This window comes from Euprymna scolopes, chromosome 36 (assembly GCF_053919585.1).
Source record: "Euprymna scolopes isolate OS-2025 chromosome 36, ASM5391958v1, whole genome shotgun sequence".
Lineage (NCBI taxonomy): Eukaryota > Metazoa > Mollusca > Cephalopoda > Sepiida > Sepiolidae > Euprymna > Euprymna scolopes.
Genome location: NC_136517.1, coordinates 11325220 through 11350008, shown reverse-complemented (window position 1 = coordinate 11350008; position 24789 = coordinate 11325220). Strand labels below are relative to the sequence as shown.

General features: G+C 32.2%; 1 protein-coding gene across 6 annotated transcripts in view; it reads left to right on the top strand.

Annotated features, from left to right (window-relative positions):
- Positions 1-24789, top strand: part of LOC145260335 (uncharacterized) — a 153586-nt gene that overhangs the window by 30740 nt on the left and 98057 nt on the right. For 3 of the 6 annotated variants that reach the window (XR_013864274.1, XM_080118250.1, XM_080118249.1), the window contains exon 2: positions 14517-15313. Coding sequence is in view for 5 of the 6 variants with exons in the window: in XM_080118250.1 (XP_079974376.1) it covers positions 14599-15313 (715 nt within the window). In the remaining variant the exon portion in view is untranslated. Of the gene's footprint in view, positions 1-1809; positions 1873-1968; positions 1990-11025; positions 11121-14516; positions 15314-24789 lie in introns of those variants that run through there. The other 3 variants (XM_080118251.1, XM_080118252.1, XM_080118253.1) reach the window with 3 other exon arrangements.

The window sequence follows — 24789 nt, the reverse complement described above, 5'->3', positions numbered from 1 at the left end:
CCAATTATCTAATAATAAACCACAAAAAATGAATGTAAATAATTAACGTTCGTTTTTCAAAAGAATATGTAGATGAGTTAACCTTTATGTAGTTGCTCGCATATGCATGACTGATTATATTAAAAAGTTCGTTTTGATATGCATGACTGTGTATATTAAAAAAGTTTGTTGAAAATATTTAAAATACATTATGAATAAAATGAGTAAAAAAATAAAATAAAACAAATAACGACGAATTTAAAACAATTTTTTACCAATTTTTAAAGCCTAACAAATTGATTTTAAAAAATTTAGATTTTTTTCAATGAAAATTCAACACCCAACATATTATTTACTTTTTTTTTCTGAATAATTTTTTACAAATTATAAATGAACAGATGTCAATTCATTTGCACATTTTTTTTAATTTTTAGAAAGAAGCTATAATAAAAAATAAAAAACTTACAGTCTCTTCTCAACATGACATTTTTTAATTATAAAATAAAATAGCTAATTAAAAACCGTAAACAGACAGCCATATTTTTTGTTTAATTTTGAAAATGTTTGGAGAGGTTGTAATGATTTTTAATTGGTCAAGAGCAACTATAAAGGTAGGTAATTCGTTTATCATTAACTAGCGGGAGGTACCCGGCGTTGCCCGGGTGTTTGGAGGTGTGTGTGCTCGGGCGGGGGTGGGGGTGGTTAATCAAAACATAAGAATAAGCGAAATAAAAAATTAACGTAAGGCAAATGAACGATGTTAAATGTAAAAATCGGAAAGCAAAAAAAGAAAACGCGAAACAGAAAAACGAACGTTAAAACTTCGTTAAAAAATCTGAAAAATAACACCCCCCCCCAAAAAAAAAAAAAAAAAACACGTGAAAAATGGCTTAAATAACCCTGGTTCAATATTAAAATTTAAAAATCGAAAAAAAAAAAAGAAAAAAGACATCTCACACCACGATTCGAACCCAAAACCGTTAAATAATGAGGCCGTGCTCTAAGCAACTGAGTTAAGACAACGTCGACGAAATTATGTCGGTTTTTTAATATTTAAAGTAAATCATGTTCTGACGTCGTATGACGCATGCGTAGAAGCGAACTTGTAATGAGAGGACGGTTTTTGCTGACAGGGAGGCCCTGTAGAAAACTGATGATTTTAGGGTGAAGAAATTAATGTTTTTGACTAATTTTTCGATATTTGTCGGGCGAAGGTTGGAAATTTAAAATGATACCGATCTCGTGAAAATCTGTGAACCGTGTCGAAAGTTTTTGCGAGACATACAAACATACATACATACAAACATACGCACACACATTTTCGCTTTTATATATATAAATTAATGTTTGCGATTATCATGTTTTTTGTGACACTGGACTACGGACAAGTAAATTAATATTCATATCATTATTGTTATTACCAGTAGTAGTAGTAGTAGTATCAGTTGAGTATACTTGTGTCAATATATTGAAGATTATTTAAATAAACAAGACATAGACACGCACGCGCTCAACCCAAACGCACACATAAGATAAAGCGCGCACACACGCACTCATGCTCAACAAGTTGATAGATTTTACGTCGACATTGACGCCTCGTTCGGAGGTTAATTAAGAAACTCAGCACGACAAATCGATACGTAACTCGACCTACACGAAATGAAAAGTCGAAATTAAATGTGGGCGGTTCTATCCTTACCCCCTCTCTTTCTCTCTCTCTCTCTCTCTCTCTCTCTCTCTATATATATATATATATATATATATATATATATATATATATATATATATATATATATATATATATATATATATATATATATTCGAATAAATAAATAAAGCGAAGTTTACTACCCGGGTTTCACCTGGCTAGGATCGCCAGGTAAGCTGCGTAAGGTATGTTTCTAGGCAGTAAGCTGAACATTTTAATCTTCCGTGTACTTATTCGAATTTCATTTTTCGTTTGGACGCAATATGAAAAGTATTTTTCTCGGACTTTTTTGCAGATCTAAAGTACGTATAAACTGTATGTATGCATATGTCATATAAACTAAATAGAGCTCATTCCATAAAAGTCAACGTGTTATAAATCAATATGTATAATATGCTGTAAGATATACTTTCTCCTCCGCCCTGTAGATATACTTCCCCTCTCTGTAGTATACATATTAAAATAATTATAAGTAACAATTATGTCAGCCCTTTTAGAACTCGGTTCTTATTGTTGAGGACCCTAAGTTGAAATGTAATAAGTCGGTCACTTAAGCTCACGTGCGCAGATCATGATGTTATAATCATAATTTCAACTGTATTTCTTGTGGTTAATGTTGGCCGCGCAGTTTGTTCATGGAGTCAGAGATAGCTTTGTAGCCGGGTTCAAATCGCCTGACCGGTTGTAATCGTACTCCCTCCCGAAAGGATGAAACACTAGTGTCTGTTAATATAATAATAATAATAATAATAATAATAATAATAATAATAATAATAATAATAATAATCTCTCTCTCTCTCTCTCTCTCTCTATATATATATATATATATATATATATATATTATGTTTAAATAAATAATTTTTAGATACAGCCACTCTGATGAGTCGTAGACGACGAAATACGTGTCAGTGGATAATTACATTTTAAAAATAATATATATACTCCTCTCCATGTGGAGGTACCAAATTGGTTAAAAGGGAAAATTATTCCCAACTCGCATTTAGGTAAAAATGCACTTTCGTAAATAATTGAATTCATTCAAAGCATATCGCTAAAACCAAAACAAAACAACATATATATATATATATATATATATATATATATATATATATATATATATATATATATATATATATATATATATACCCGCACTGATGAGTTGTGATACAGCGAAACAGTACAGTATGTAGATGACTATATATATATATATATATATATATATGTGTGTGTGTGTGTGTGTGTGTGTGTGTGTGTGTGTGTGTGTGTGTGCGCACGCGCGCGCGCGTGTGTGTGTGGAGAGGGAGAGAGAGAAAGAAAGAAATATAGTTAACTGGAAAAAATAAATTTATTTTGGAGAGAGAAAGACCAACTTGTCAGAATAAATGGAGCTCTACCCAATTAAGAGGAGCAATCAATAAGAAAATACAGGAAGACAAGATTAAAGTTACATTAGAACATGATGACATTATTATGTCAATAAGGATATGAGAGTTATTAGATTAAGTGAAAGTGGTGATCCTTAAAACGACCTCCACACACACACACACACACACACACACACACACACACATATATATATATATATATATATATATATATATATATATATATATATAGTTACAAAGATAGGCTTTTCTTGATTGATTATATTGTTAAAATAAGACCTCATATGCCTCTCGACGTAATATTTTTTTAATTCCATAAATTGGATTTTACACCCTTTCTCAATACAAGATTCGTCTACATAAACTTTTCATCACTTCTGCAACACCTGATGCTTTTTAAAGAGATTCCAAAGGATTTACTAATCGCCGCACCTTTCACGAACTTTTGAAACTTGATGGATATTTGCAACCAAAATTTTGGAATATTGTTGAGTATTCTTTATCATGTCTCCTATAAACTTTCACTTTCTTTCAAAAAGCTTCTTTTTTTTTTCAAATGTTTTAAAAAATTAGCTAACCAGCAAAAATAGATATTTCTCTATACGTACTCTTTGCTAACATTTTTTTTTCACTAAGGAGAAGAGTCTATCTTTGAAACTCCAGTGAATAAGGAACTTTCTACCTTTACTTCGTATTCCTTGTTTCGAATAAAATATTGTAAATCTAATTCTACAATATCTTGATTTTTTTAAATTTTAAATCTGGATTAAGTTGTTATGATACAAATATATATTTCTATATTTATATTTTTAATCTTTCGAATTTGAAAAGTTTTTTTAGTTGCAAAGTTTGCTCCATTATTGTTATTATTATAGAAGAGCTAAAAGTTGCTGGTTAAGGTATCAAACGAAAAAGCAATTTATGATAGTTATCATAAATTGCAAAAACGTGTTCATGTCAGTTAAAAACATGTAAAAATATGGAAGAAATTGGGGGAAAAAAACAAAAGAATATACATATATCTGTACCTAAACCTAAACATAGATTCCATGATCAAGCTTCTTTCTTAGAACTGCACGCCTGTGGAATTGTCTTCCGTTTTCCTGCTTTCCAGCTGTCTATAATATGGTTGTCTTCAAGTCCAACGTGAACAAGTTTCTGATGAGCCGTTCCACTTAAGTTAACAAATTTACCGAACTTCCATTACTATCGATTACTATATTGTCCTTTTGACTATATATATACATGCACACACACGAGGGGCGTGCAATAAGTAATGTCCATGACCCACTTCCCATAGCAGTAGAGCAACGAAACTTGGCACAGTTATTAATCTTTCTCTACATAGGAACCACCCAGAGTTATGCATTGCTCCCATTGTTTGATGCAGCTGTGGAGACCGTTTTTGTAAAACACCCCAGGTTGGTCCTCCAACCACGACGTGATTTCAGAAATCAAGGCTGCATCATCTGGGAAACACTTTCCTTTCAAAAACAACTTAATGGCTGGGAAGAGGTGAAAGTCAGAGGGTGCAAGGTCAGGAGAGTAGGGAGGATGGGGATGGATTTGATAACCACACGCCCGTGCTTCTAATCTGACGACATGCGAGTTGTGGATCAGAGCGTTGTCCTACAGGAGGAGGGTACCTTTGCTGATCTTGCCCCGCCTCTTGATTTTGATAAGTTCCCTTAATTTCCTCAAAAGAAAAGCATAATAGCTTCCTGTAATTGTGGTACCCTTTGCCAGGAAATCTGTCATCACTACTCCATCCTTGTCCCAGAAGACTGTGAGCATGACCTTGCCAGCGGAGGGCTGCACCCTTGCCTTCTTTGGGGGTGGTGAGTCTAAGTACTTCCACTGCATTGACTGGGCTTTGGTCTCTGGATCATAGTGATGGACCCAGGTTTCATCCTGTGTAATCAATCTTTTGAAAAACTTTAACTCATCTTCTTGGCACATCTCCAAATTCATCCTCGAGCACTCGACGCGTTCTCACTTCTGGAATGGTGTGAGCAACCTGGGAATCCATCTGGCAAGCACCTTATGCATATGCAAATGGTCATGAATGATAGTTTCCACAGACCCTGTACTAATCTTGACATCTTGGGCTATTTGGCGAATAGTAATGCGCCGATCTTCCAAAATGGCAGCCTCAACTTGATAGACAGATGCCTCATCAATGGCAGAAGGTGGGGGCGACCAGGTTTGGGAGCTGTTTCCAATGACTTCTGGCCATGTTTGAATTCACGATGCCAGCGTTTTACAAGGTCATATGATGGGGCATTATCACCATAAGTTTCTTTCATTTTATCAAAAGTCTCCTGTGGTGTGCGTCCTTTCAAATACAAAAACATTTAACAGGCTCCATTTCACACCTGACTCAGTTCAAACACCTGTAAAACAGAAACCACAATTAGTTCAGAGCTGTAATTTGCCACATAAGAGATAGAAATCATTGCATATGCAAAATTTCAGCTGGATCAGACAATTGGAAGTGGGTCAGGGGCATTACTTATTGCACGCCCCTCGTGTATATATATATATATATATGTATATATATATATATATATATATATATATATACATACACTAGCATGGGTGCCGGCGTTGCCCGGGTATTTCGAGGTGTATGCTGAGCAAAAATAAAAAAAAAATAAAAAACGGTAAATTTTTTAGCTTTGACCCCTATTATAACCCCTTAACATTCATTGTTTTGGGATTAAATCAAGTTATTAAGTTAGATCCATGTCCAAGGAACCTATATTTAAAATTTCAAGTGTCTAGACCCAAAATTGTCGGAGGAGTTTGGTAGAGTTCTCAAAAGTAAAATCGTTGAACTTTGACCCCTTAACAGCCACATTTCTGGCCAAAAACCAATCACATAGATTTCCCCAAATCTCAGTAGCCTGCATATGAAATTTCGAGTCTGTAGACTTAAAATTGACAGAGTTATTGCGTAGGGAAACGTACACAGACACACAGACGCACAGACACGTTCACTTATATATATATATATATATATATATATATATATATATATATATATAACTACTTCATTTACTCACATAAAATTAATATATGAAAGTGTAGATTTTTGCGTAAACTTTAAGTATTTACTTCAAAAGTGCTCAATACGTAGGTAGAGCTAGTTAGTAATTACTAATTACTAATTACTATATATATATATATATATATATATATATATATATGTGTGTATATATATATATATATACACACACACACATATATATATATATATATATATATATATATATATATATATATATATAAAATAGAAAACAAAAACTTATTATTGAAAATTAATTCAAATTTAAAAATAAAACAAAAAAAAACATTATAAACTGATACAAAAAAGGTATACAAAATTTTTAATCATCTGAAAAGGAGTACAAATAAACGTGAGAGATTTTATTCCTCGAAGTTTCGAAAAATACAATTCTTTTCATCATGTTATGTATATATCTATAATATACAGCTGAACGTCTGTGTGTGTGTGTCTGGCCACGAATAGGACCCTATATGATTGACTATTATTAAAAACTGATCACATATAATGATAGAAGATGTATCGAGACACAGGAATGTGTATGTTTGATCTGGCATAATAATGATTTATTAAAATTGTGGGATCTGCATACGCGCCTGGTCCACAAAGTATGAAAATAAAAAGTTTAAAAATTAAAAAAAAAAACGTTTACAAGTGTTTTTGATATAGATGTACATAATAATACTTTAATAAGTATGTTTTAACTTAAACAGGGATGGTATAATAAAATTGTGTGGTCTGCGTTCGCGCCTAACCTCCATAGAATGGAAATAGGCACAAACTTTAATAAAGACTTTTCATATCCATCAGCGTAAGTATACTTTGATAATTATCTTTCAATTTGAAGAAATATGGTATAATAAAATTATGGGGTGTTCGTTTGCGCCTGACCTCCATAGAATGGAAATATGTCACAAAGTTTAACAAGGTTTTTTAATATAGATCAACAGAATATTGTGATAAGTGTTTCAGTGTGAATAGGTATGGTATAATAAATTATGGGGTTTATCTATTTTATTTTTACTTTCATCATATTTTGCTTTGGTTTTGATACCCCCGAATTCGAAGCTATCTCTTTACAACCCTTCCTTTTCATAACCTATCATACTTTCATAAATCAGAGTCCATTTTCTGTAGGCTGTTTTTGAACCCAGTCAACGACGGGTACTTCTGCTAGTATATATATATATATATATATATATATATATATATATATATATATATATATATATATATATATGTGTGTGTGTGTGTGTGTGTGTGTGTGTGTGTGTGTGTGTGTGTGTGTGTGTGTGTGTATATATATATATGGTGAGGTACATCCGGGTTTGAACAGGAGAGCATTCGATCTGAGCTATATCTTCAGATATCAATAATTCTGGGTTCTTTTTAAGAAGAAATGGTTTGATAAGATTTTATTATCTCCTTTGCAGTGTAACGTAAAATATTCCCCTGTAAAAATTATTTCTTATCTATAAAAAAAAAGAAAGCTTCTTTCTTAGAAGTGCACGCCTGTGGAACTCTCTTCCGTTTGCCTGTTGCCTACCTGACTACAACCTGGATGTCTTCAAGTCCAACATTAACAAATTCCTGATGAACCGCCCCCTTAAGTAAGACACTTTATCAAATCTCCAATACTAACGTACTGTACACGCAATAACCCGTGTCCCCGAGTGGCTTCCGGACCTTGATAAGTGGTGACCACCTTGTAAAATACACACACACACACACACACACAAAATGACTTTCATATCAGAGTCTATATAAGCTCCAAAACACTTTGTTGAGCTTTTCATTATCCCGTTAAGTCTCCTCTTAAAGAATCGAACTTATTCTTATTCTTTTAACTCCCCCATATATATATATATATATATATATATATATATATATATATATATATCAGTGGCGTAGCAAATGGAGGTGGGCGGTGCGCCCCGGGCGGCATTTTTAGAGGGTAAATTAGAAAATAGAAAAAATATAAATAAAAGCTAGCAAAAAATCTGAAATTTTATACCATACTGAGCCTTGAAATTTTAATTAGAATTCATTATTGAGATGAGTATTATTTATTAATTTATTTATTGCGGACGATTATCCACATCTTTTTTTTTTTTTTGGCTGAAACGTCGTGAAACAACAACCAAAAAACATGATAAGGATAACAATCCGCAATTAATAAATTAATGAGTCTTGAAGTTTGTGAAAAACTTTTAGAGGTATCAGAATCGGATAAACGTGTCACTATTTTCCGATACCAAAACCGATTCTTTTAAATTTATAATTTAATTTTTTCATTATTGATACTAATGATAAATATTTATTGTTTTAAATTATCACTAAAACTAAAATGATAATAACATCAAAATACGATGTAAATTTATTTTACATATGAAACAAAAATCTTTTTTAAAAATTGCACAAATTCTCTAGGTAACCTTTCAAAGAAAGTAGTTGATTTACATGTTCCGAAAAATATTGAAAAATTAAACAAAACAGTTTTGTCTAGAAAAATACTTTCAAACATCACTAATAATTTAATGATGCAACGGAGAATTGGACACTGGAAAATTAGCAATAGAAAATTACGTAATTTTGGAATTGTAGAAACATTAAGTAACTACGGAATAAAAATCGACTGAAAACAGATTTTATGATCGTCCTATCGGGGATATAATTTTAAATATGAGCTAAGCGCTATACCTCAAATACTATTTAAGTGGCTTTCTATTCGATAGTTTAAATACTGTCAAATTCCTTTCAAGTTTCAAACACTCACGGAAAAATTGACTTTGTTTTTTAATATTAACAAAATTTTATAATCGTTGACGTTTTTATGAATAAACCGAAATGTATTAAGATGAATTAAATCTGGTAATAGAATTTTAATTTATTACTTTTTTTTTGTTAATATAATAATTGTAAAAAATAATATCAGAACAGTATCATTAGAACGCGAATCTAACTTAGAGAAATCGACTTATTTGGTTTCAAACAATAGTAAATATTTTTAAAAATATGTATATTTCTGTGAGAAGCACTTGAATTCTATTTAAAACTATATCCTCTTCAAGAATAGTCTTAAAATCTATCCTCAATTAATATTTATTCCATAGCTGCTTAATTTTCATACCTTGCCATGGTGTCTAATTTTTTGAAATTTAATTAAATTAAAATAAAAATATAAAAAGTGAGTTTTAATGTTTTTGATTCATTTTAAGATTTAATCTGTTTGTGTTTTGTTTTAATAAGATGGTGGGTTTTGTCCGGTGTCCTTTTGTCCGGTGTCCTTTTGTCCGGTGTCCTTTTTTCCGGTGGCCTTTTGTCCGGCTCCTTAGCAAAGTTTACAAGAAGTTATCAAAAAGTGTGCTTTACGAAAACACACTTTTCGTAATTTCAAAATCTTAGACTCAGATGAATTGGACAGCAATAAAATTAATGAATTCAAACCTTTCGCGTCTATATGCGACATGTGTTGATTCATTTATTCTTTGATTTCAGTTTCATATGTACGTATGAATTAGGCATTAACAGGATTAGTAGATTCCGAACTTTTCACACCTATATGTGACAACATGTGTTGGCTCATTTCTTCTTTGATTTCTGTTTATCTACTAAAACAAAATGTCTGAATAAAAGGAGGCGGATTTGGATGACACTATAAAGCAATAAAATCTCAATAGAAATTATTTTTGGTAAATAACTATTTTTGTTTCCGTTCGGCGATTTAGTTTCAAGTTTCACATACACTAAGAGGACGCACAAAAGACATTGTAAATTTCCCAGTATAAAATGTAAGTGTATTTTTTAAAACCTATTTTCAAGATATTCAAAATGTTTCATGGATTAAAAATAATTACTGACATATGTTTTTTTTTATTTTGTTTCATATTTAAACTCTTATTTTAATGTAATGCAAAAGTTCTAATTGTTTCCTTTGTAAAAGTTTAATACATTCTTTTACCAGGTAGAAGAGGTCCTCATCTTGCCTTTGGTAACATTTATGGTTTTGTATTTATTTTTTCTCCCTTTTTATTTATTTATTTATTTATTTATTTGCTTTCTTAGATAGTCTGGAAAATTATCTACCGGGCGAGAAGAAATAAAGAAAAAAATAAATTTAAGAATTTAGAGTGGAGGTCATTTTCACATGTAAATTTGATGTAAAACAAAACTTCATATTCGAGCTATTCTAGCGTTTTAGGGCAGTTAAGCAAAAAGTGATTTTCTTTAAATATTTTTGTTGATTTTTCAATGGAAAAGTTTTTCTGGAAGTTGACTTTTTTAAAAACTCTCCCCGCGTAAATTAAACTTATTTTCAAAATTGAAAACTTCAATGGCCACAATACAAATTGTATTAGATTTGAAGAAAATATAATAAAAACATTTTACCATGAACCTCAACTTTTGTCAGGGGTAGGGGAGTTTGTCGTTAAAAAAAAGCATATCATTTTTTTTTTTCAAAAATATTTTAAGCCATTCATTCCTTGGGCAAACTTGACTTAAGTCATCATAAGCAAGATGGTAGCCGTGAATGGATGTAAACAATCGAACGGAACGCAAATTTTAGCGAAACTAAACTTTGCAGCAGTTCTTTCACAAAATAAATTCATAGCATTATTTACAATTTCTAAATAAATTTATTTAAAAATTTTAAAAACTATTTTTAAAGGGTTGAAACATTAACAACAACAAAAAAGTAAATAAAAATGATTTTATCATTTCATTGCATTTTCAGGTTTTCAAATGTTCCCATTTAAATTTATTATGAAAAAAAAATGTTCTCTAAGAAGTGTGGTTCTCTATTTCTTAAATTTCGCGCTTCAATCGAGCGATTACATACCCGAATTGCAAAAAAAACCGATACAAGACATTTTTTTTTCTCTTCAGGAAGCTCAACCTTTTAATAACAACATTATGAAGAGAAAAACAAAAAAACTCCTGCTTTCCAGCTGACTACAACATGGTTGTCTTCAAGTCTAACGTAAACAAGTTTTTGATGAGCCGTTCCAAATTTACCGAATTTCCATTACTAACGATTACTATATAGTACCAAATACCCCAATTTCTACTGTTCACTCTTTAACCCTTATCCTCGAGTGGCTTATTGGCCTTGATAAATGATGCCTATGTAGTAAAAAAAAATACATCGGACTACCCTCTCCTTGATAAAGCCATGTTTTTGGCGAAAATTCGGAATTTAACAAAAAAAAAAAGAAAAAAAAGTAAATAATGATTTTATCATTGTATAACATTTTCAGGTTTTCAAATGTTCTTATTCAAATTTATTATTATATTTTTATATCTTATTCAAATGTTCTTATTCAAATTTATTATTATATTTTTATATCTTATTCAAATGTTCTTATTCAAATTTATTATTATATTTTTATATCTTATTCAAATGTTCTTATTCAAATTTATTATTATATTTCTATATCTTATTCAAATGTTCTTATTCAAATTTATTATTATATTTTTATATCTTATTACAATGTTCTTATTCAAATTTATTATTATATTTTTATATCTTATTCAAATGTTCTTATTCAAATTTATTATTATATTTTTATATCTTATTCAAATGTTCTTATTCAAATTTATTATTATATTTCTATATCTTATTCAAATGTTCTTATTCAAATTTATTATATTTTTATATCTTATTCAAATGTTCTTATTCAAATTTATTATTATATTTTTATATCTTATTCAAATGTTCTTATTCAAATTTATTATTATATTTTTATATCTTATTCAAATGTTCTTATTCAAAGTTATTATTATATTTTTATATCTTATTCAAATGTTCTTATTCAAATTTATTATTATATTTTTATATCTTATTCAAATGTTCTTATTCAAATTTATTATTATATTTCTATATCTTATTCAAATGTTCTTATTCAAATTTATTATTATATTTTTATATCTTATTCAAATGTTCTTATTCAAATTTATTATTATATTTTTATATCTTATTCAAATGTTCTTATTCAAATTTATTATTATATTTTTATATCTTATTCAAATGTTCTTATTCAAATTTATTATTATATTTTTATATCTTATTCAAATGTTCTTATTCAAATTTATTATTATATTTTTATATCTTATTCAAATGTTCTTATTCAAATTTATTATTATATTTTTATATCTTATTCAAATGTTCTTATTCAAATTTATTATATTTTTATATCTTATTCAAATGTTCTTATTCAAATTTATTATTATATTTTTATATCTTATTCAAATGTTCTTATTCAAATTTATTATTATATTTTTATATCTTATTCAAATGTTCTTATTCAAAGTTATTATTATATTTTTATATCTTATTCAAATGTTCTTATTCAAATTTATTATTATATTTTTGTGTTTAGCCAATTTATTTAATTTAACAAATTTTTTCCAATAATTTGAATAATACGTTTTCGTTTTGAAACATATTTGGTTTCATTTGTTTGTGTATCTGTTATATTTTCTTATTAAAAGAAGTTCTTAGAGAGTCTTAGAGAGAGATGTTGTAGTAAGAGAGATTGTTCGTGTTATAATGCGATTCATATTTATAAAAAATGTTCATACTTAGAAGTGTAGAGAAGCTCTTTGAGTGTTGAGATAGTGTTGAGACAGTCTTAGTGCTCATATTGTGTATGTAAGATGTGTATGTAAAGACATTTTAAACACATGATATATATAAGACATATATAACAATTTTCACTTTACCTTTTGGTAGAATTACAACACAAAGACGACGTTTATAAAAACACATGATGGGTTTATTTCTTCTCCCGACTGGTCGTGGTTTTCATCATCAAGAATTCAAAGCTTCACATATTAAGTTTCAAAAGTAACCGTCTCGCTTCTAGACGTTCGAATCTCAACTGCAGACTATCGTCTGTCGTCCTCAAACTCCCTCTCAGTTTCTCCCCCAGTTTCTCTCAAGTTTCTAACTATATCTAGAACTTCCCATTTTCCATGACGTCATACACATGTTAAAACATGTGTCTTCTTTCACGTGTTCTGGACATGCGTGTCCAAAACTTTTTCCTTTGTTTAAAAAAGGAATTTTAACCTATATTCCCAGTAACCTATATTTCCAATATGTTAAAAACATGTTTATTAAATTATCTTGTAGTTGCATTCCTCAATTGAATTTTTCATAACAGAATTGACAACGCACATTCTTTTCTTGAAACTATTTTATCTCTAAGCTAAACAATGGTTTGTTTTCACATTCCATTGCTAATTCTCTTTTGTAATCTATTTTTAAACCTAAATTACGAGGTTCGAATTTCGTCTATGCTATTTCATTTTCATTTTAACTAAATCTCTCTATTTTTATACTTACATGAAAAGAGGACAGCCCTTATCATGTAACATGTCCAGTCTTTATTTACTTGTTTACGTGGCCAGTTGATTTAATTTAACATTTTTTTTTAATAACTTGAATAATACGTTTTTGTTTTGAAAAATCTTTGGTTTTCTTTGGCGACTGTATAGGTATAGGAGTACTGTAATAAGATAAAAGTTTTTGGGGTTTTTTTTGTTTTTTTCGTGCATTTCATAGCTCATGATGAAAAATATTGTCTTTAGTCTATCTGGCTGCTCGTCAGAGACGATCAAATATAAATAAAAACAAAATAAAAAGGAAGAAGGTGCTTAATACAGATAAGAAGAACGTTAAGTAAAGAACATAAAAACACTCGTTCGGAAAGATGATAGATAAAATATCCCTCCAAAACAAGGACACCTGTTACAACGGTGGAAGGATCTCTATGAATACTGTAATAGATGTACTTCTTGTAGGCTTACTCATCTCGATAAATACTGCATTAAATGTACTCGTAGAAGTTTTAACTATTTTTATGAATAATTGATTAAACTTTGTATGTTTGGTCGTCTTTATAAATACTGTATTAAATGTACTACTTGTAGATTAAAACTATCTCTATAAATACTGTATCAAATGACTCCTTTGTAGATTTAACCCTTTCTATAAATACTGTTTTATATGCACTTGTTGTAAATTTAATCATCTCTATAAATACTATAATAAATGTATCCCTTGTATATTTAATAATTTTTTATAAATACTGTATCAAATGTACTCCTTTTTAAATTTGATCATATCTGCTGTAATAAATGTACTCTTTGTAGATTTAATCATCTCTATAAATGTGGTACTAAATGTACTCCTTGTAGGTTTAAAACAAATGTTGTATTGAGATTTTTTGATAGATATCTATTATTTGCACGATAATTTCAATATAACCATTCGACAGCAAATTATAAATATATTTACCATTTTGTTATTTCAAAAAAAAAAAAAATGATTTATCGAACCTTGATCTAAAAAGGATATATTTTTTATTTCTAGAATTTGGCAAGAAACACTATTGACTCAATGACAGACCAGAATGAAGACATGAAAACTCACTGTGTATGCTCAAGATTTTACCATGCTTCGAACGATATTTTTCTACGACCAAGCTCCAAACAGAAGCATACCAAGAAGGTCTCGTAAGTACCCCAGTAGCCAAGTCCCTTTACTCTCTGGTGTTAAAGTGTCACCTTCGGCACCATTCACAGGCCGCGATGATAACAAGACGGACATAACAGACGGTTTAGGCAAGAAAAGTTTACTGCCGGAAATCAACCTAGCCTACCACACGGTGAGGAACCACTTAGACTCAACGCTCACCAATGACGAAGATTCTCAGCGGCATTTATTTGAGCAGACTAAAGCGTCTGCAATGGACATTCTACAACGACTGTCGTTTTATCTTTACGAGCTACCAAACAAAGACAATCTTGTACCAAAAAGTCTGGAATATCAGTTGTTATGCGGCTATGAAGAGTTCACGCGAGACGTGGTTATGGTTCCAAGAGAATGGCAGACGAGCACAATGCGTGATCACGTCCGGGTCTCAAGGAAGAAGAGCGACGCTCATACGTCAAACACTTCTGGCAGCATCGAAGCTTCTAATGAACAGAAAAAGAGGGCGGATCCTTCTAGTTGCAATTCTTTACAAAATCTTGATCCTTTAGAGACTTCACAGAAAGGGCGGAAACGTAACCCAAGTTCCTTGACTGCAGAAATGGCTGAAGAGGAGGAAGCAAGGAGTATTTCGGCTACCCAGAAGTCAAAAGATCGAATCACGCCAAGGTCGTCAGGTAAGATTGTTTTGTGCTTTACATTTTTTCGATTTGACAAAGAATAGAGGCAATTCTACCAATTCTGCTTAAAAAAAGGAAGTGGCAGATTCACAGATAAAGTAGCATTAAAAATTTTAATTAACTTAATAAAAATGAAGACAATATCTTAATTTGAATTATCTTCCTTGACATTTTACTAAACTGAACAAAAAAAATATTTAATACTTTTGAATTATTCGTCCTGTTTATATATATATATATATATTTTAATCGAAACTGCTCCAGGCACGATATGAAGCCACTTGATGTAAGAAACTAAAACTAATGAAAAATGATTATCGCAAAGACAGAATATGCCTATTGACATAGGTAGGAAGAAAACAGTCAACAGGAAGAGAGTAGCATGATGAACCTGAACAGATGCGTGTCCTCTACCCCGACCATCATCAACGGACCTGAGGAGATTTCGCTAGCATTTGACAAAGTCAAACTCTTTGGCAAGAACTTTGCAGCAAACTCCACCCTATGTGATCAGGACCACTTATCAGCTGTCGTGTATATGATTTTTCAAGGTATCTAAAAATTTGGAAAAACACAGTAATTCTAAACGATACAGATTTTATTTTATTAAAGAGTCATCACTTATTAAGGCCAAAAACCCAATCGAGGATACAGATTAATGAAATTGTCAGGTAGGCAGTGACATAAACTCTGAAGATTGGTAATAGTGGTTTAAATTGGGCAAAATTTGATTGTTTAAAAGGATAGCTCAACAAGAATTTGTTTATATTGGACTTGAAAAAGATTATGTTGTAGCCAGCTGGAAAGCGGTTCGTGGTATTGTGTTCAAGACATTTCTAAAAAAGAAACATTAATTCTTATTCTTGATTGGTTTTGGCCTTGATAAGTGGTTAATCCTTAGTGAAAATTCAAAAAAAAGGATAGTGCTGATGTCTTTCCGGAAATAGCCAGGTAATTTATGACCTTTGAATTTGTAGAGATATAGGAATACCCTAGGTGTGCGAAAGTGTTTAGAGCGATAAAGAGAACCGATTTTATCTTTAAACTCAGTGGCAGATAAAAGGTGAACCTAGATGGCCGCCAAATACGGAAAAAAAATATACTACAGCTTCTTTTCTTTAAAATAACTTTTGCTATTCTTTCATGATCGATCTCAACCGACATCAGATGATAAGTGATTAAATGTCGATGCAAAACAAATTGCCAATAATAGATCTGTTGACTAATAAGCCAATCGTGAACAAGTACATACTGTATGCGCCCATGTACCGAACACGTACTTCAATATCTATATTTGGTGTGCGTGTGTGCGTGCGTGCGTGCGTGCGTGTGTGTGTGTGCGTGCGTGCGTGTGTGTGTGTGCGTGCGTGCGTGCGTGTGTGTGTGTGCGCACGCGCGTGTGTGTGCTATTTGAAGTCAGATTTAATTATTTAATCTATAAAGTTATCCTGTCGGATTTTCAAAATCAAACTCACATAGCACATACCATGTATGGAGTATTGTTGTCATAATTACGTCAGTGAATCTCTGCCCAATTTGAGGGTTCTTGATAAGGTGCAGAAGCGTATCTGCAATTTTATTGGCTCTCACCCTTTCTTCTTCTCTGCAACCTCTCTCTTACAGACAGGATGTTGCTAGTCACAGTCTTTTTTTCTACAAATACTATTATGGCATGTGTTCTTCAGAATTGTCTGATCTATTCCCTGTGTTGTAAGCGTTAGGGGTTTCATAGTCGGTTGAATCACTGAAACTACAAATGCTTACAAACATAAATACTTAGGTACGTCCAAGGATGGAGTACTGTTGCCACATCTGGGCAGGAGCAGCTAGAAAGACCTTATCTTGCCTTGACAGAGTTCAAAACAGACTTTGTAGCTTAGTGGGGGGAGTCTCTTTTCTCTTCCCCGCAACCTCTTTCTCACAAAAGAAATGTTGCGAGCTTGTCAGTGCTTTATCGTTATTTTCATGGAAAGTGCTCGTCTGAGCTCCAATCTATGGTCCCCCCTTGCCAAACTTTCACAAGAAACACTCGTCTAGTTGAAAACACTATCAATAATTTCCCCCACTCTTTATCTGTGCCTAAACCTAATCGTAGATTCCATGAACAAAGTTTCTTTCTTAGAACCGCACACCTGTGGAACTCTCTTCCTTTTGTTTGCTTTCCAGCTGACTATAATATGGTCGTCTTCAAGTTCTTGATGAGCCGTTCCCCTTAAGTAATCCAATTTACCAAATTTCCAATAATTATTATGACATTGTCCCATTGACCACTGTATGCTTATTAACCTTTATCCTCGAGTGGCCTCTGGGCCTTGATAAGTGGTGACTCCTTTGTAAAAAAAAAACTTAGAAGTGGTTAAAGTCCTACTTTGTCTCATAGTGGGACAATGTTCTCACTGGCGGAAAACCTTACATTTCTTGTCAATGCTGAAATATATCTGTCCTCTTTTTGTCCAAAAGAAAGTCACTCCTCGGTGTCTATATAAACCGATGTTCTTTACCTAAATTTCCCTACACCTGCCTCCTTTGTTCCAGCTCGCTTAACTCGTTGGTCCAGTGGTCTCCATCAATTCACTGTTTTTATACCTCATTGTAATACAGCTTTCTATTTCAATATCTTCTTTCCAAGAACTGTAGACTTATGGAACTCTTTTTCTACTGATTGTTTTCCTCCTATCTATAACCTTGGCCTTTTCAAGATTAAGATCAATAATAATCTGTCTTTGCGATAATCATCTTTCATTCTTGTTAGCTCCTTATATCAAGTGGCTTCATGCCTCATCAGAAACGATTTCCATTAAAAAAAATTATTTAATTTAACATATAAAGGTCATCTCGTCGGATTTTGAAAGTCAGACTCACATAGCATATAAGCTGACAAATCATGCGTTGCTTCTGACTAGCCAATTTCATTTGTTATTGCTGTACCATGTTATCCACAATATATTAAGGTACTTTTCTACAATTTATTTAAATAATTACTTGGTCCGGTTGCGATCACTGCTAGTATGAAATCTTGTAATAACCTCGATATAAAAATCAGCATGGGTGATAACTCATATGTTAAATTGAAAAATATAATAGGAATTATCAGACAATCTTTTCACGTAGATTTGTTTTAAGTAGACAATGCATTATGTGGAACATGATACACTCTCTCCATCAGGTAAGTGGTGACTGTACATATGCTAAATATGTATCATGTGATAAAATTGCTCTTTATTATAGAGTGAGAGAGGGACCCCAACAACGTAACAAGTAAGTAAGAAGTAGTGTTAGGGATGATAGACTTTTACTAGCGAAAATAATCTTTTATCCCCATTTCTTCTGAACACTCTATCTAATAATGTTAAACTAGCGGGGGCTGTGGATGCAGACTCATTCATATGTAATATATTGATGTTGGTAATCTGTTGATGTTCAACCTAAATGGAGACGGCCTGATATTATTGTAGCTCTTTTGTTAAAACTACAAAAGTATTTATCTAAGCTAGTAGGATACCTGGTGTAGCCCAATCATAAAATACACTTAAATATGATATTTTAATTCTTGCAGATTGCGTATATATTATTATAGAACCAATTTTCTATGGATTCTTATATATTATAAAGTTGTGATTTCAAAAATTAAAAAATATATACCTATGACTTGGGTGCATCAGCTTGAATCGGAACCGAAACCAAAACTTATGAAGAAAAAAAACAAAAACAATATATATATATATATATATATATATATATATATATATATATATATATTATTTGTTTTTGTGACACTTTTGGAATAAATTCAATTATATATATGAAAATGCATTTTTACCTAAATGCGAGTTGGGAATAATTTTCCCTTTAACCAATTTTGGTACCCCGAGTGAGGAGCAGCATATTTATTATTTTTAAAGTATAATTATCCACTGACACGTGTTTCGTCGTCTCCGACTCATCAGAGTGGCTGAATCAAGCAAGATTCGAAATCGGAACCCCATGGTAAGAAGCATAACCCCCTACCACTAGACTATCTCACACAACTCAATGTATCGTGTTTTTTTATGTAGATGTTTTTTTTTTGTTTTGTGATACTTTTTTTGAATGAATTTAATTATATATACGAAAACTTGAGTTTCTTCAGCTATAATCGAAACCGAAACCAAAACTTATGAAAAATTCCTGGTAAAATTATTTATTACAAAAAATGAAAGGTCATAATAATTAAACGACAGTCACTCGGAAGAAAGATGTAAGCATGACACACAAAATAAGACACACGCTATCGTATTAATATATAGATTGTTAATGAGCATAAGCAATATAAAATAAATGATGCTAAAATATGGAGTTGTGAATGAGTTACATATCAAACAGGAAAAAAGCAGGAAGGGTCGATAAGCCAGCGAGACAAAAAAAAAAAAAAACTAAATTAGGATATTTTTTTTTGTTTTTTGTTTTTTTACAATTTCACCCCAAACAAGGCACATTGCCACTTTGATCTAGGAAGCTACTATCAGGGACATAAGTTGCAGAGATACTATGTAGGAAGTTTAGCAGCAAGATGTCTGTTCACATTACACTTGAATTTCTGTATGTTAATACAGTTGGGGAAGCAGGAAACCGGAAGAGAATTCCAAAGTCTAGCAGTTCTGGGGAAGAAACTATTAGAGTAGAAGGCCTTCCTACATCTAGGGATCTCTACCATGTATGGGGTGGGACTTTATTGCTTGTCGGGTTTGTCGGATGTTTTTACAGCGAGGGGACACAGGGGCTTGTAGTTCGTCAGAGCATCGACCATTAAAATACTTGTAAAACGGGCAGAGGAATGCAACATTTCTAGACTCTTTCTCGATCAGTGAAAATTCTGAAAATTGTAAGCAAATCCAGATCCCCAGTCTTTTTGTTTATAAATAACATCTTATCGAGTTACAAGAGAATTTGCATCACGAAGCTGATGGTTAATCCATCACCCCCTGAAAACTAGTCCAATCTAATAATGATAAATTTCCAGTGGCAGTATAAGCATGAAACATAAAATAAATGATGCTAAGACATGGGTCCATAAATGCATTAGATATAAAACAGAAAGAAAAAAAGCAGAAAGGGCCGATAAATCAATGAGCAAAATACTGGACTAGAGTATTTTGTGGGTTCTTTCTCGATCGGTTAAAATTCTGAAGATCGTTTTTCTTTGGATTCCTCAGTCCAAACTAAATGATCAACTGGTCGACAGGTACCAAGTAAGTTCCGATTCCCAGTCTTTTTGCTTTCACATGACATCTTAACGAATTACAAGCGAATTCACATAACGAAGATAATGCCTAATAATGACAAATAACTATTAGAAATAACATCAAGCATAAAAATTTGAAGTATATTAGCGATTTCCGTATGTTGGTATCCTTTTCAGAGAAGAAAAATGAGAGGCAACAATGTTACACTTATCAATCCAAACTCTGGTTTTAATAGAACCTCTTCTGTGTATTACTGAAAATCAAACGTTGCTTCTGACTAGCCAATTTCATTTGTTATTGTTGTACCATGTTATCCACAATATATTAAAGATACTTCCCTACAATCTATTTAAATAATTACTTAGTCCGGTATAAGTGACTACTAGTATGAAGCCTAGTAATAACTTAAATATAAAAAAATAAGTAAAGGTGATAACTCACATTTAAAATTGAAATATTGTAATAGGACGACAACTGCAAATTATTAATCTTCTCATGTGCATTAAGCAGAATATGATACTGTGAAATCCATAAATCATTACAATATGTGTAAGAATTTTGGAATAGGATATGATTATGAATATCTCCAGTATCGAATAATCCTTATACACTGTGAAATTTACTTTATGTATGAAAACCAAAGAGGGGAGATTTAACATATGAGAAATATTTATCTGATATAAATATAAAAAAAGAATAATATAAAGAAATTAAAATAATATAATTGAAGTTTGGAATCAAGTCTCCTCTTTGCTGTTATTTCAGATCATTTGAAATCATATTAGCAAGTTTTAGTTTCCCCCCCCTCCATCAAGGCCAGAGGTTTTGGGAGAAATATATATATATATATATATATATATATATATATATATATATATATATATATATATTTCTACGCTCAAACAACGTCGCAACTCAAAAGAGACATGACAGCCAACAAACTGGAAGTCCAAGACGAGTTTCGCCCTCATTTGGGCTCATCATTTAAACATATCTGAACTCGAGATTCGAAACCCGAGCCTCTCTGAATGCGAGTCCTCATCGAAAAAGAAAAATGTATAAACAAAATCAGGTGAAGAAAAAATGCAAAATAGTTGCAACCATAAGCTACACAGAACCCATTTTGGCTAGGAACAAGGCGTAGCAACTGTTCTTATGCTACAAATTCTAGTCTGTCCTCAATCATTGAAGTACTCTTCCTTCTAGACTGAGGCAATTTGAGGGAGCTAGATTTTTCCTACATTAAAAACCGACCTTGTGTCTAACTTTTCCCTCGTAGGAAGAAAAATAGAGAAGAACATCCATTTTTACTTTTACAAACGAACTTTGTGTATTTTTGAAAATCTCATTTGATATTAAAAATAAAATGATAATATCATAATTATGTGTCTCCTAGCAACTAATATTCTAGGCCCGATATGCTACTGTTTGTCGGTTGTGCTTATCCCGAGTTTTTCTTTTAATTTTTATCATGACAATGAGATTACTTTTCAAGTACTTGCACTTGTATTTGAATAAACAATCCTCTGTTGCTCGGCTCGGGTTTCTCGCGACACAGATTATCAATAATTGGGCGCAATAATATTATATCGCTTAACATTTTCACGATGCTTAACTGACTTTGAAAAGAAAAAAAGCTTAATGAGATAGAGGTTAGAGGTAACATGTCTTCGTTTGGTACTGCCAATTAAAATAACGTGGCATGAAGCAGATTGTGGTTGTCAGATCCATAGTATCGCTTTTATTAGTTAGCAACCTTCATGTGGACCTTCCTGTGAGCAATTCTTCTCGGCTTAACATTCGCAGGCAACATGAATTGAAACAAATAAATTGAGGGCATTGCAAAGGCTGCTTCAAAGAAGGTGGGTTCCTTCTACCATGTTAGAAAATTGCTCATACCTAAAAGTATCTTATACCACTACAAAGGCACCATTCTTCCATGCATAGAATACCTTATTCCTTCTTGTTAAACAATCAGCATTATAAGAGGAGGATCAAAAGCAACTGATGTAACCCTGAGAATAAACTGTAACTGCATCGTTTTCCCACTATATGAAGTAAAGTTTGTCTTTTTTTCATTTTTGCCATCGATAGATTTTTTTTTCCTACAAAATCAGTATTTGATTCTGGTTCATCAGTTCTTTTCTTGGATTGTTGTTGTATGTTATTCAAAAGAATAGACTATGATTCGATTTAATTTCTTACAGAAAATGCGTTCTCCATGTCAAAATTATTTTTAAATGATCACGGATACATAACTCTGTATTCGTCCATCTAGATGTTACTTCCCTTTTATTAGAACTTTAAAAATATATTTTGGGGAAAAAGATGGCATTATTTAAATAAAGAAAAACAAAACAAAATCTAAGTATATATACTATCAAACAACGCCGGGCAGATGCACCTTTAGAATGGAAATAGGCATAAACTTTAATAAAGACTTTTTATATCTATCTGCGTAAGTATACTTTGATAATTATGTTTCAGTTTGAAGAAATATGGTATGATAAAATTATGGGGTGTTCGTTCGTGCCTGACCTCCATAGAATGGGAATATGTCACAAAATTTAACAAGGTTTTTTAATATAGATCCACAGAATATTGTGATAAGTGTTTCAGTGTGAACAGGTATGGTATAATAAATTATTGGGTTTATCTATTTTATTTTTATTTTCATCATATTTTGCTTTGGTTTTGATACCCCCAAATTCGAAGCTATCTCTTTACAACCCTTCCTTTTCATAACCTATCATACTTTCATAAATCAGAGTTCATTTTCTGTAGGCTGTTTTTAAACCCAGTCAACGACGGGTACTTGTATATATATATATATATATATATATATATATATATATATATATATATATATATATATATATATATATATATATATATATGTTTTGTTTTGTGAAAGAGTACGTGTATGAACTGTATATATCATAATCGACCAGGTTACCTGGCGTTGTCCGGTCTATATCTAACATACTCTTTCACAAAACAAAACAATGATAAGCACCCTTTTCAGTGGACTGGAGTCCCTCATATTTCAGAGCTTTGTGCCTGACTTCTATGGTTCTCGTGGGGAGTCGTGGTCTTATTAAAACATGATGTAAACTCTCTACCAATTTAATTTATGACAAGAGGACGATTTCCAGCACCCTCAAAATGAATCACTGGATTGCCATCAATAACAGGAACGTGTCAAGGGTGATGAAAATAAAGTTTCTGGTTACGGTTATGGTCTTTGGTGTGAGACACATAATGCCACCTCACATCTTCGAAGTCGGCTTGAAAATCAATACCGAAGTATACCTGGATGTGCTGAAGAGTTTGGTGATCCCCTGGTGTAATTAGATGGCAGCTGGCAGACCCTGAGTGTGGCAGCAGGACTTGGCACTGGCCCACAAGTCCAAAGAGACCCAGGCTTGGCTTCAGAACGAGTGCTCGACTTTGTACCCTTCTTTCTCTGGCCTCCCCTTCCTCCCCCGACCTGAAACCGCTGAACTACTTCGTTTGGTCATACATCGAGAACATCACCAACATGACCTCCCACAACACGAAAGTCAGCCTGATCGCTGCCATCTGTCAAGTATTTGCTGAGCCCCCGCCAGTGCTTGTGGAAAAGGTATGCTCCCAGTTCCGGATCCATATCAAGGCAGTTATTGAAGCTGAAGGTGACTACATTGAATAGATATCAGCTCAACTGCATAATCAAGTTACCTTTATTGATTTTTTTCAATAAAAATTTTAAAATAAAGCTGTAGTTTTTTTTGGGTTTTTTTGTGTGACAACTTCACCGTTCCACCTCGTATACTTTATTCCATTTTCACCCCAAACAAGGTACAGTGCCACTTTGATATAGGGGGCTACTATCAGGAACATAAGCTGCAGAGATACTATGTAGGGATTTGAGCAGAAAGATGTCTGTTCACATTACACTTGAACTTCTGCATGCCAGTACAGTTGGGAAAACAGAATCCCGGAAGGGGTTTCCACAATCTAGCAGTTCTGGGGAAGAAACTATTAGAGTAGAACGCTTTTTTACATCTAGAGATCTCTACTGTGTAGGGGTGGGATTTTGCTGCTTGTTGGGTGTGTCGGGGGTATTTACGTCGAGGGAGTACAAGGGCTTGTAGTTTGTCGGAGCATCCATCATTAAAATACTTGTAGAACAGGCAGAAGGATGCAACATTTCGTCGCTGGGACAGAGGTTGAAGCTTGGATGACAGTTCATGACCTATTAGGTTGGCG